We start from the raw sequence: 14,478 nt of genomic DNA on the forward strand, positions 1-14,478 counted from the left end.
ATCTTTTCATTGTCTTTAATAGTGTTCAAGATGTTTATTACACGATCTAGAGATAGTCGATCATCCGCATTGAATGCTGCACAAGCCTCCCCAAAGTCAACCATCTCCCTGCTTCCAATTGCTAATGCTAAGATCTTCATAGCCTGACCGATTGAATACACGTCACCCTTAACCGAGTCGCATGCACCATCAAGGTATTTTTCTGGTGCTACGTCTGGATAATCCTCGTGGAACTGTAGGAGTTCGTCCGGCGATGAAAAGGTTAACTTCTTATGTCCTCTTGGATATTGTAGTATGCTGACCATCCCGAAGTCTGTAAGCTTCGCTCTATAGCTGGTTCCATCGTGGTAGATTAAGATATTTCTAGCTGCTACATCATTATGCAGCAGTCCTCGTTGGTGCATTGAATTGAGGGCAATGACCACTTCTATTGCCATAGAAATACCTTCAAGCGCACTTAATGATGGTCGTCCTGTTCGCAATACCTGCAGAAATGTTGTACTGGACATGTCGCGAGTGTTTCCAATAAACTCCTGTACCATACAGCATACGTCACCTTGGCGAAAAGCGCCAAATACGCGAGGAACAGAAGGAAGATCATCTAAGAACTTCATGACACGAGCTTCTACCACCATTTTGCCCCACGCTTCATCAGGATTGCTGTAACTACCTAAAAAAGCCGTCTTGACTGCAACAAGATGTTGATGACCTGGAAAAAGATTTGATGACATCAAGTCAACACGACCAAAACTTCCCTGTCCAAGACGTACAGGATTACAAAGGTCGGACACGCATGAGCTATCCAATAACTTCATAGGTGGTAGAATTTCCGAAAGCTTTGATGTACTAGCATCTCTACAGTTACGGACGGATTTGGTTGAGGTGGTGGTGGTGGTGTTGCTTGTCGACGCAATACCGAAGCTACTGGCCGATGACAATGGCCATTGTGATGATGAAGATGATGATGGAAAACTACAAAAACGTTTCCTTTGTGGAATCTCACTGGGTGATAACGCGGATGATGTTGGTAGTTTAAACATGCACTGGGGTGGAGAAGCGGTAGATGACGATGACTCACCGGGTGATAGAACTGGAATGGAAAGTATTTGGCCAGTAGAAAGCGCTAATGTCGATGATGACCGTGGCCTCAAAGACGACTGTGATGATGAAGACGAACTTAAGTTGCTATCCACTGATCCATCACTTCTGATACAAAAAAGATGAAGTACTGCTGTCCAAATCCTTCTAAAAACTGACTTTCTTCTTGCTTGCTGGGGTACGTCTTGTTGAGATCTATTTATTTCAAAACAAAACACTATAAATAATTCATACATTTACAATAGATTATTCGATAAAAATGTCAATAGTAGGCCAAGCTCCATTAGTACTGTATAAAGAATAGCGATGCTTCCATATGTAGGGAGACTACACTCGGTATGTTATCAGGGCTATGTCCTACAAAGACTATCCTAGTATAAAGTAAGTACATAAGTACAGGAGCTGGTCTTGTGGTACAATCACGTGTTTGACTACCTTTTACAAATCTAGACTACAGCAGACCCATGAGAGCTAGGCCTAGGTTAAGTCTAGGCCATATTGACTAACTTAGGCTAGCCTAGTATAACTATGATTGCCTACTTTTAATCTACTAGTTAGTTAGGCCTAGACTAGGTAGCCTAGACTAGTTATGTCTCCTTCCTATTCTAGGCTACATAATAAGATTTTCCATACCTACCTAGTTTAGCTAGCCTTATGCTACCTATCTAGACTAGTAATAGTATATAAAATAAGGCCTGCTTCAAGCCAAGGCCCTACCTACTAACTAGGGCTAGGCTAGGCCTTGTTTGTTGAAAGCCTCTACTAGTCTAGCCTGGAGGGGAGGCTTGAGTACCCTTTAGACCCTAGGCTAGCTAGACCTACACTAGGCCTGATGTCATAGCCCCATGGGGCCTACCTATAGGCTAGGCCTAGTAGTTTAGTAGTAGGCTAGAGTACTAATAATCTAATACAGTCTAGGCCTAGGCGCTAGACCTACACTAGGCCTACCTAGCATGCGGCCTACCTATAGGCTAGGCCTAGTAGTTTAGTAGTAGGCTAGAGTACTAATAATCTAATACAGTCTAGGCCTACTATTTTCAATGTCATAGCCTACACCTAGCATGCGGCCTACCTATAGGCTAGGCCTAGTTTAGTAGTAGTAGGCTAGAGTACTAATACAGTCTAGGCGCTAGGCCTAGTACTAGGTAGCCACAGGCAAGCCTCTCTCTCTTAGGCTAGCTAGGCCTATGCCTAGTAGGCCTAAGTGTCCTAGGTCTAACCTACTAGCCTAGGCCTAGAGGTTTAGGCCTAGCCTAGCTAGTCCTAACTAGCCTACTAACTATCCTAGCCTAAGGCCTATATAGGTAGGCAGCCTACTAATAAGCTACGAGGCCTAGGCTAGGCCTATTATAGGCCTTGCCTAGCCTATAGATCTAGCTAGGCCTAGTCTAAGCTTTGCCTAAATTACCATTTTATTAATTAGGCCTAGGCCTAGCTACCTAGAGGCTAGATAGGCCTTGCCTAATAGTAACAAAACAAACAAATTATTTGTTCAAAGTCGGAAAAAAGCCTGGCTGGGCCTACCTTTCTTCATTTGGTTGGTCCATGATGCCTTGTTGGTGAAGCTCAATCGATTTTTTGGCCATTTTGCTTGGTTAACAGAATCTTAGAATAGAATTTCGAATTCGAATTTTGCTTAGCAACACGTTATGTGAAGACTATACACAGCACACGTTAAAACAATTGGTTAGAGAGAAATCTCAGGTTGTTGTCGATTTTTAGGTGGCCGCCGATGCGCTGCTTATATAGATAATTTTTAGCGCGTGTGCGTGCACATGTTCGAAATGCATCTTTTTGTTCTACGCGCGGTGAAAGAACGGTCTAAATGTTCCATGGTTGCCATGATACAATTATCGAAATTCTATCGATCACCTTCCCCCCCCCCCCCCAGATGGGGTGGGGCGCCGGGATGCTATGCGAGCGAAGCACCACCACTGGCACCACCACTGCTATGTGGAAATTGACAACGGCACGGCTGTCATTTTCAATGACTTTATAATAGATATATAGATAATAGTCTCCCAATGTTACATGTTATCTGCTATAATCAATGTATTACATAATTTATGTCAAAAAAATTACCGTAAATCTTCTAATAGTAACCCACACTCTGATAGTAACCCACCTTATAGTAGCCCATGGGGGTTACTATTAGAGTCACAAAAACTAATGATGCAGCCGTATTTTGAAAATAAGGAGATAATGCATGTTGATCTCGGGAGTGTTTTTGAGTTTATAAAATAAAGTTAGAGTTTCTGTTCGTACTGTTTTAATATTTTGCTATGAGTTGCTGACCGGAAAAGTTAGGGGTGGGTTACTATTTTCAGGTGCCTAATTCGAGTTTAGTAATAGTAACCCACTACTCTAATAGTAACTCCCTTGTTTCTAATAGTAACCCACCCTAAAAAACAATCAAAGAATAATAACCCAGGGTTACAATTAAAATATTTACGGTACGCGAAAAAAGGAAAGATATGATAAGGGCCGGTTCTCAATTTCAATTCAAGGAAGGTTGCCTAGTGTCTTCAAGTTCAATAAATATTTATTTTAAAATGGTCATTTTTTCCATTTTAGGGATCAAAATTAGAAGTTAAACTTGTCTCACAATGACCCCCCAAAAATAAAAAAGAAGAGAAGAGAACATAACGGTACCATTAACCAGGGATTAACACAACACATAAAATTAATTAAAAAGTATAATGCGCAACATATTTAGTAGTCATTTGTCTTTCCGATTAAAGAGTTGTAAATTCCTCTCAGCTCTCCAATTGATGATTTTTATGGATGAAAAAAAAAGCAGAGTTGTTATAGCCTGATAAAAGCTAGCTTTGAATGAAAAGAGATAATTATTTTTAAAAGATGAATCACCCCCTCATTGTCCGGCACATGCGATCATTCAGTCGTCGCCATCATTCGCCCCGTCGCGATATCTAATTCTGGGTTTTTACCTTGAATAGCAGAAATGAATACGATATAAAACGGAATGACGGACATTACATTATAATTAAGAGGTAGTGATACTTTCTTTTGTTTTTATGATTTAAATCTAATTGGTAAACTAGTGACAAATATATTCTAAGAAACAAATAAAACTCGTTTTCTTGACCTTCCCTTTTAAAGGGCTAGGCCTAGCTTGGCACCTGTCGTTGCGTCCGAACCGTGCTATAATCACATATTATGTGGTTATATACTGTACGATCCGTCATATACGTCCTACCAACCTAGGCCTAGGAAAATTATTCCTACTGGTGTAAAGGCTAAACGTGGGTGGGTACTAATATAACCTGACTGAGATCGAATAAACTATTATTTACTAGCCTTTTAGGCTTATTACCCAGCTGCTAACTAACTTAATTGATAACTTGATTCTTAAAAGAAAAAAAAGGTCTAGGCCTAATAGGCCTACTTGTTATTTATTGATTGAGGCCCTCCTATTTATATTATTATAAGTGTAATAAGTATAACTTAGGTCTAAGAAAGTTATTATAGCCTAGTTACCCACTACTGACATGCATTCTAGTAGATACTGGTTTATTCAATGCGTTTCTAATCGGTACAGTACAATAAAACATTTCTTAATGAATGAATGAACGAATGAATGGTTGAACTGAAATGAATGACAGAGAATATTCCCCCTAGCTAGAATCTGTGCCAGCGGGATATAGTTTGATTTTATAATACTTTGGTTATTTATATTATTTTCTTTTTTAAAGATGTGTACTGGAAGATAGAGCAACATGAGTGTAGGCCTAATCCAGAGTAAGGCTATCTTGCATACGCAGCAACGATTAGATTCAAAATGGTTGAAAACTGATATTCAGGTACTGTAGCCCTACATACCATATTTATTTTCAGAATAAAAATATAGTATAGTAAGTAAAGTATTGTTCCACTAAAAAAGTAATTTTTTTTTTAAACATTATTTTTACCATTTTAATGTCACATAATAGTTATTCACTTTGACCAAACAATTAGATCTGAAAACATTATTTACAAGAAAAAAACTGTAATTTATAGCCAAAAGTAGGCAATGCGTTTTTGATTAAATTATTAAATATTTTTATGAGTGAAAATTTAATCATTGTTGTTTGTTTTGTTAGATTCTTTCCATACATAAAGGGTCATTTTAAAGTTTCACACCTGTTCCGGCACGGTTCCGGTCCAGAGCTGGAAAAACCAATCAAAGGTCAATGTTTCGTTTTCACGCGGCTACGTGCATATCGACTTGCGCATAGCCGTGTGAAGCGTCGTGAAAACGAAACATTGATGTTCACTTCGTTGGACCGGAACCATGCCGGAACAGGTGTGAAATACCCTAAAGTGATTGAATAACTTGATTTAAAACATGGCTTGTCCAAAGATTTTATTAATCTTCATTTCTAACTATTGTTTTTGGGAAACAATACATCTTTAACATCTTTGTGTAAACACACAGAACTTGGCTTGGTTCCCACTCATCAGCCTATTGTTTCGTGATAGGCCAATCACCATGCTGGTTTTGTTTGTGTTTTTCCTTTGGAAATTCTTTCTTCACTAAGCTTTATTTAGGTTTCAAATTATATATTTATTTAACAATTTTATTATAGTATTTTCTTTATTTTCCATTCCACTATTTTCTCTCTACTTCAATGGCATTTTTCTTGGAACTCTGTTTTTTTTTGCATGTCACACTAAAATGTGGCGTTATTGCTTAATTAATATTTTAGGTCTTCAACCCTGTACAAGCTTTTAGCTTTTTGTTGTTGATCCTTTTCATCTTTTATGCATTTTATCATTGACATGTTTTATAATTATTTTTTTTTTTTTTGGATGAATAAAATAAAATGAAAACTAGCATTTTGGTCTTATCATTGATCAAGGGCTTCTCTTGTCCAGTACCCACATTGACCAAAAGAAAGTCATGGGCCAATACGTCTGAGATACATACTAAATGCATGGGCTGCCATAAGAGTCAGCAGTGCTGATTTCAAACGCGTAACGGGACCCCAGCTCCATATGCAGCACCTGATAATCTCCCATCCAAGCTCTAACCAGGCCCATGGTTGCTTAACTTCGTTGATCTGATGAGAACCATGTTTCAACGTGGTAAAGCCGTATATAGAGATATCATATAAATAATAATAATAATACAGGCCTTGTCTTTTGAAAATTATAGGTGTACTACAATTTGCACTCCTCAATACATTCAGGGGGGCCGTAGTTGTGCTGTTTGTATTTTGGTGTGTAGAAGTTTACCAAATTTATTAAGTGTGTTGTAAATTGCACTCCTCAAGGGCGGTTTAGGAGTTTGTTAGGTGAGTGATCGCACTCGCTCGCCTTAAAAGACAAGGCCTGATAATACCTCTATGTTACTACAGTAGCCATCCACTTGCTCCTCCCACCTCTATAATACCTGATTTAATTATATACTTTCTTTAATTCCACAGCTTGTATTCTGTATTGATGGTTTAAGTCGACTATGGAATGAATTAGTGAAAGATGGAGAAGTGATCACTGATAATACAGAAGTAATATTAAACGCGACAGGGGTACCGTCTAAAAAAGGTATGTTAAAGAAATTGTTAGGATAAAGTTAATTTTGTTTTCAAAACAATTTCAAAATTCAAATAATACCCTTTTCACACCTGCAAAAAGTAACAACTTGTAACCAGGTTTGCATAAATGTGAAGACAATTTCAAGGAAAATCTCCAGAGATTTCACAGGTCCGTTGGAAAACATGATGAGAGGCCTGTTTTGAGATGTTACTGCGTGCATGAATGTGACCAATTTGATAGTAATTAAATACTGTAGCTCGCAACTATGCTTTCTCTCAAGATTTCTCACTGTTCGCGTATGCGTGAATAAGTATGTAATAAATCCTGGTTACAACTTGTTACAAGTAAGTTACAATTTATGCAGATGTGAATTAGATAGAATTGGAAGTCTGTTTGTTATTCTTCTAAAAAAAGCTGTTTGGTAAAGAACAATAACAATGTCAAGAAGTTGACGCCCATCAAAGTTTATTACTTAGTGGTTTGATACAATACAATTTTTCAAATTTTCTATTTTTCATTGTGCAATGAAAGTGACAGGGAGACTAGGGGGGAAGGAAGACTAGTTTGTTTTTTTAAGAGAAAAATTTTTATTTAATTTTGGAAATGTTTATGTCTATTCCATCAAGTTAATATATATTGGCTAGAGGGCGGACTCTAATGTTATCGCCATTAGAAAAATAATTCTTCATGGATAGGGAACCAACAAGATGGCGGCTGCAATTTGATATGCAGTCATGCACTATTACACCTGTTTTACAAGGACAGTATGAATTTATCTTTAATTTTTATTATTAAATTATTAATTTCTGATAGGTGAAAGTGGAAAATACTACTGTGGTCTACGTTTACTGCCTTGTAGCTGCTGCAATTCCATTTGCGGTCCAAACAATGGCTGTAACTGTCCTTTTTGTCAGGAACTCGATCAGGAAGAGAAAGAACGTAAAGAAGAACAGAACAAGCTTCCATCACCCGCTGTGTCTTTTACAGAATCCTGGACATGGGGACGGCAACCAGGTAGGTGCACACAAAAACAGGAGTCTCATGGTTAATGCCGCGCTAATGTTTCAGAATCATTAATTGGAGTTCTTGTTAAATACTGGGCGACCATATCTTTAAAAAGTTATATCTCGGATTCAATAACTCAAATTTAACTTTGTCTGGAAGTCAATGATTTTTTTGGGGTTTAAATTAAATTTTTTAACTTGTCTTTTTTTATAAGCGAAATATTTTAATGTCACATAATAGTTATTCACTTTGACCAAAAACTGATTGAAGAAACAATTATTTACCTGAAAAAATGTAATTTAAAGCAAAAAATACTTGAATTGTATGTCAGACAATGGTTTTTGGTTAAAATTAAATGTTTCTTTTGTCTTTTTATACATATGCTTCTTTTTACAGAATTGAATAACTAAAAACTGCAAAATGGCCTATTTAAAGTCTGATTTTATTTTTTATCTTCATTTTTCATGTTTTGGGGGGGGGGGGGGGAGACAATACATCTTTAATTAAATCTACAACTAGCCTATTCAAAGTTTGATTTTATTCATCTTTATTTTTTCTTTGGGTGATCTGACAATACATACATCTTTATTGTTTAATACATTACTCATCCATTACTACCAGATCCTCAAAAACTAGTCTTTATTGTCTTTGTTTAGATTCAAGTCAGCTAAAAGAATGTTTATCATCATTATTATATGAGCAGCATCAGTTAGCGTGCCAAGCTGCCCTCACCACGATCTCTTCCATTCACTTACATCAACGCCTGATGGTTCTCAAGAGGTACTTCATCGCCCTCTCTCGACACAATCCAGACCAGATCACGGTTGCTGTGAACATGGTTCAGTCAACGACAACATCTAAGCACATTAAACTGTAAGTTGCCTTAAGCTCTGTCTACACTACAAAAAATATATGGTCACATCATATTTTTTTACATAAAGTTTGATAGTGTAGACAGAGCTTTATATAAATAAATAAAGCCCCAGTGGTCTAATGGCTAGGACATCTGCGTATTAAGCAGAAGGTTCAAGGTTCTAATCTCGGTTTGGGTGACTTTTTCTCATTCTCACAATTTCCCCATCTTATCGTTTCAAAATAAAAAAATGTACTTCTATATCTACAGTATAAAAAATTGATTATCCTCCTGTCAAAGTTGAATGACCTTTTATTAATTAATTTAGAGGGCTTCCGATTTACGACAACCTAGAGACAGGTCATTTTAATTAATTTTGCGCTTGTAAGGGAGTTGAGACATTCTTCCTTGCTCTAAACCTTATCACAATTTTGGTGGTGTTTAGGTCCAGACGACGACTGGCGACACATCAATGTATATGTTGTCGTTGTCGCAGATCAAAACCTCCCAGGCCTTGTCTATTTAACTGTGTGAGTGCATTCAGTCACCTAACAAACTCCTGAAGTGCCCTTGAGATGTGCCATTTACAGCACACTTAAAATTAGTATCTACACACTAAAGCACAAACAGCACACAAACAAACTCCTAAAATGCCTTTGAAGTATGTCATTTACATGGCTTAAAATTAGTAAATCTTCACACCAAGATAAAAAAAAGCACACCTACAGCAGTCCTGAATGTGTTGAGGAGGGCAATTTGTAGCACATCTGCAATTGTCAAAAGACAAGGCCTAATCTCTTATTAAAATTAGGTAGTTATAGTAGTAAATGCTTATTTACTCTGTAAAAAAAAAATTACAGTTTAGAATAACACAGGAGTTTTTGGTTTTTACATTTAGACCTAAAAAGATAACAGAGAAGGCCACCACTTCCCTGGCTAGAGTAGGAGCAAGGACAGCATTATCATTTGCTTTCGCCTTCTTGCGACGAGCATGGAGATCAGGAGAGGATTCTGACCTATGCTCTGAGTTACTGCATGATGCTCTTGAGGCTCTGCAGTCTCTACCGGAAGCCACACTGTTTGATGATTCATCTATGTCAAGTGTGTGGTCTGAGGTCGTGGAGAAGGCTACCGAATTCTTGAAAAGTGTTGTTGTTGGGTTAGTAACTTTATTGGTTTAATTTTTGGAAAAGCAGAGGTGGCATGCATAGATAGTGACATAAGTTTATTTTTTATATTTTTCGTCACTCCATTCGTACAGTCACAGTTAAGGAATTCAGAATGTCTTTCTTGCCATTTTTGTTGTTGATGCCATAATCAAAACAAACATTCAAATTTGTGAATGTTCTCATACCTCTTTATAATCAAGACATTGTTTAGCACAGATCCAATATCTGTGTAAATACTGTGTCACTTATAACATATGTAACATAATATAGAAATGTCATTTACAAATGTAACAAAAAATACCAAATAAATCAGCTTTCGCTATTCAAGTTTTGGCATCTAACATAACACAATTGTGATTGTAAAGTTAAATTAAATAAGTTTAAATATAATAAAGAAAATCATTTTGTTCTACTCTAGTAGACAATTTTTAAAGTTTTAAATAGTTTCTTTATTGATACCAAAAATAACAAATTCAAAAGTATAACTTGGCTAAAATTGCCAATTACTAATTACTGCCTCAAATAGGTGACATTTTATATAATTAGTGTCCTAATAGGTGGCAATTCTTGCGTAAACATACACATGCCGTGCCATACACACACAATGCAAGGATTTGAACTTTGAAGCCTGTTTTCCTGTCAATCGTTAAGTTACATTGAGTTGCGTTGAGTAAAATAACGATGATCGAGCCAGACCGCTTATATTTACACATCGTGATTGTTCATAGTTTCTTGGTTCTCTCGAGCGTTGCTGAGACACGCGGACGTGAAGTATTACGAAACCAAGGCTGGCCACAAGCAGCCGGGCCTGCATGAAAATTGAAAAAGTTACGGGATGCTGCAACCCAGCCTAGGACATGCTTTCGTTGATATCTTAATCCAGGCTTACACTAAAGACAAACATTAAATTTAATTGGTTTTTTAGACCCTAAAAGTGTACAAAAAAGGTGAAAAACATTGTTGTGTTGTAAAAATTCGAAAATTGTCAGTGCGTACCTATTTTTCACAAACTGCAAAATAATTTGTGGACCATTTGATTGGTCAACTTTAACGATTGCAGATTTTAACGATTTTTAACATTGATTTTTACCCCCGATTTTAAACTCAACGCAATTTAACGATCGACAGGAAAACAGGCTTAAGACACCTGGTATTTTAGGAAAACACCTCCACTAACATGTAAAATGAATTTCTTTCAGTGATCTGAACGCCTGTGCTAGTGCAAAAGGAAATGACATCATCCCAGTGTACGACCAACACATGGCGCTAGCCCTACTGCTAGAGCTAGCTATACAAAGAGGCACAATGACGCACCTTCTTGATGCTGTCTTACTCCTTCTAAGGCTATGGGACAGCGGTGGCCAAGAGCCTGACAATAGAAGCAGTTCAAGGGGGACAACTGCACCTTTAGTACCCCTACTCAGACGGTTCCAGGCCATCCCAAGTCCTAAGAATAAATTAATTGATCTTGTCAAAGGAAATGTTGTAAGTAAAATAATATTGTTACTACCATTTTTGTTCCGTTTTTTCATATACATTCATTGTATTGTTTACCATTGATAGAAATTAATAAATGTAAATGTTGAATTATTAAATAATACATAAATTAAACAGAAACATGATCAAAGCAATCTGTCCTGTAAATCAACATATGGCGTTATCTATCCAGTATCATAGGCAAATTTGGTAATACAGTGTCACATATGTATGTTAGATTAGGCTTATGGTCTATAATACAAGTGTCACATGTGATAAATATGTGAAATTTTCAGTATTTATTTTATGACCATGACAAGTACTACAGTCTTTGAGACATCCCTATTTAAGGAACACCCTAACACGTGAACACCCTAACACGTGAACACTCTAACACGTGAACACTATGACCAACCCTTCATTAAGTGGAAAGAGGCACTATATGTCAACAGATGATTCTTGGTCCTTTCTCCATGACAGTTGTCACATAATTCTTTGTATTTTTTTTTATTGTATGTATATGTTTCATATGGACAGTTTGTCTGAAATAAAAGTGAATTGAATTTTTTTTGGGCCCTAAATGTATCCTTTAATAGAAGTTCTACTGTATATTCTGTGAATTTATTTTCAATTTAATTATTAGTTCACAAGCAGAGGAATCGTTAGTCCAACGGAATGCTTTCTTCGGTACTTAACAATTCCAGATGATGATGATGCTTCCGTGGATCTACGCCAAGCTGCTGTCATCATCATGTCACACCTTGACCGACTCTGTATGGCGTATGCACCACCACCACAAAACCAAGGGGTAAGGCTTGGAATAACATTCTCACAACCATTAGTACTGTAGTTGCAAATGCTTTAATCAACATACTTTAAGCTGTCTACACTATCAAACTAATTTGACAAAAAAAGTGTGAAGTGTGCCCAAATATGGTAGTGATATGCCCAAATATGGTAGTGATATGACATCATCATGTCCATATATGGGCACCTCACATAAAGTGTAGACAGAGCTTTACAAACCCACCACTGTCATTGGTGATTAAGCTTGTAAGAACATTCTATTGTTTTGTTGTTTTGTAGTCTAGTGAAAGTCTCAACTTTTCATCAACTTTGACCTAGTAAATATCTTTTTAAAGAATACATTCTCTCTTAATGCTATTAAAAAATTTAATTTATTGTGTATATTTTACAATCACAATTTTGTTGCCTTTCTTCTTGTATGCAAGGCATAGAGGCATTTAAGCTGAGATAACGATCCTGCATTTTAAAATATAACTATAATAATAACATTTTTATCACTTATAATGTCAATTAATTGATTGATTGTCTATTGTAGACCCTTAGCCAAGCTGGTAACCAAGAAATATATGGCCTAGGAGCAGTGAAAGGGATAGGGCCATCTGATCAGCCTCAGCTGATGGAGAGTATTACAGACCTTGGAATCGTACAGATGCGCTGCACTGAACGAAGCCTACTTCTGCTCAGCAGAATTGGAAAAGTTTATGAACAAATACCAAATGAAGACACAAAAGTAAGTTTACAAATGCAAAGTGTTAGTATAAAGCTCTATCTACACTATCAAACTAGTGTGTTGTACCCAAATATGGTAGTAATATGACATCATCATGACCTTCTATGGGCACATCAAATTTTGTTGTCACATAAAGTTTAATAGTGTAGACAGAGCTTTACAATCTAAAATACACTTTTCTGCTTTTTTAATTAATTTTATTGTATAATTATTAATTTTTCGATTTGCTATGACCGAGAAACAAGTTAGGCCATGTCAATTGATATGTTGTCGGTCATCGTATGAACTTATAAACAATCATAACTGTGCGGAGGTACTGTAAATAGCGAGAAAAACACGGCCAACCTTCCCTGCATGCCCACAATAAATGGCCATGTCATATAAGGAGTAATACTACTGTTAATTGTTATTGGTATAGAGTGAGCTGTGTCTGTATGGTAATTACACATTACTGTTTTCTCGATCAAATTAACCATCTCCTTCATTTTGTTCACAGACTGTACAGTTAGTGCAAGGATTAGAAGATGTATCTGTAACCCAGATAGCAGGTCATTCAGAAGGCCGCCACTATCTTGCATTGTCATCTGACGGCCTTGTGTACTCCTGGGGAAATGGAGATGGCGGGAGGCTGGGACATGGTAACGTGAAGTAAGTATTTTATCACACGAATGATAAGGAAACACCTTTACAATTTAAAAAGATTCCTTCCTCCTTTGGGACACCACTATTTAGGGAACACTTTTTTGTGAAACTATTAAACAGAAGCAATATGGACAACCCATATTCAGAGGGAACATTGTTGGGCCAAAGGTGTCCCCTTTAAAGAGGTTCTGCTCTATATTGTAGTTTTCATATTGGTTATACCAAGGCAATCTAACAGCAGGACACTGAGTTCGCCTTTTCAAGATAGGAACTCGTAACAGTCCTTTGATCTTATGTCTGGCTGCGACAAATACCAACAGTACTGTATTATGTACATATTCTCTGTGGCGCGGTGTCTGTTAAGGGGCGTGGAACTGATTGCTTCGCAGCCACAGATAAACCCTTTGATCTCGGGAGCTCAGCATACTGCTAAATTGCCTTGATTATACGATATTATACAAATTTATCTCCCATAATTGAATTTACTTGTTTTTGTTTTATTTTGCTTTGTGTCTGACTTAAAAAAATAGAATGATTTTAATTGGTAAATAATATTTATTGCAATTTTCTATATTATATACTGCTTCTCTTTATAGCTCGTGTGAAAATCCTACATTGATTTCATCTCTACCAAACAAACAGTCAGGACGACAAGTAGTGCAGGTGGCTTGTGGAAGAAATTACAGTGCTGCTGTTACTGTGAATGGGGAGCTGTTTACCTGGGGTAGGGGAAACTTTGGTCGCCTTGGACATGGTGAGTAAACACTGTATACTTAAACAGCTTATTTTACAGCTGTGAGTGAGTGAGTGAGTGTGGCCGAGCAGTTAAGACAGTGGAACCGAAATCCATAGCCATAACATTGGCAAGGGTTCGAGGCTCACTCGCTCCATGGTTCTGGTGGTAGAACAAGTCTTCTCGCATAAGGACTATAAACCGTAGGTCCAGTGTACATCTGGCTCATGTGCACTTTAAAGAACCTAGTACATCTTTCGAGACGAGTAGGGGGTTACCCCGGTGTACTAGTTCATTCATACACACACACTGTCGTGGACAGACGAATTGGCGCCGTAGTTGGCTGCCGATGTCACAATGGGACCCTTAGTGGAGCAGTAGCCTTCAACTATGAAGTTTGCTCCTTAAAATTGAAGAAGACATTAAAGGT

The 14,478-nt window shown here is 37.2% G+C and overlaps 1 protein-coding gene across 1 annotated transcript in view; it reads left to right on the forward strand.

The window, feature by feature from the left end:
- The first annotated feature begins 4,021 nt into the window (after window positions 1-4,021).
- LOC144843628 (E3 ubiquitin-protein ligase HERC2-like) overlaps window positions 4,022-14,478 on the forward strand; it is a 55,044-nt gene continuing 44,587 nt past the window's right edge. Inside the window, exons 1-11 of the mRNA XM_078700497.1 lie at window positions 4,022-4,109; window positions 4,812-4,919; window positions 6,525-6,642; window positions 7,447-7,647; window positions 8,295-8,511; window positions 9,390-9,650; window positions 10,860-11,145; window positions 11,780-11,944; window positions 12,479-12,673; window positions 13,170-13,321; window positions 13,912-14,069. Coding sequence (XP_078556623.1) covers window positions 4,836-4,919; window positions 6,525-6,642; window positions 7,447-7,647; window positions 8,295-8,511; window positions 9,390-9,650; window positions 10,860-11,145; window positions 11,780-11,944; window positions 12,479-12,673; window positions 13,170-13,321; window positions 13,912-14,069 — 1,837 coding nt within the window. The 5' untranslated portion in view covers window positions 4,022-4,109; window positions 4,812-4,835. The remainder of the gene's footprint in view (window positions 4,110-4,811; window positions 4,920-6,524; window positions 6,643-7,446; window positions 7,648-8,294; window positions 8,512-9,389; window positions 9,651-10,859; window positions 11,146-11,779; window positions 11,945-12,478; window positions 12,674-13,169; window positions 13,322-13,911; window positions 14,070-14,478) is intronic.

The sequence above is a fragment of the Antedon bifida genome, chromosome 5 (assembly GCF_963402885.1).
Source record: "Antedon bifida chromosome 5, ecAntBifi1.1, whole genome shotgun sequence".
NCBI classification, from domain to species: domain Eukaryota; kingdom Metazoa; phylum Echinodermata; class Crinoidea; order Comatulida; family Antedonidae; genus Antedon; species Antedon bifida.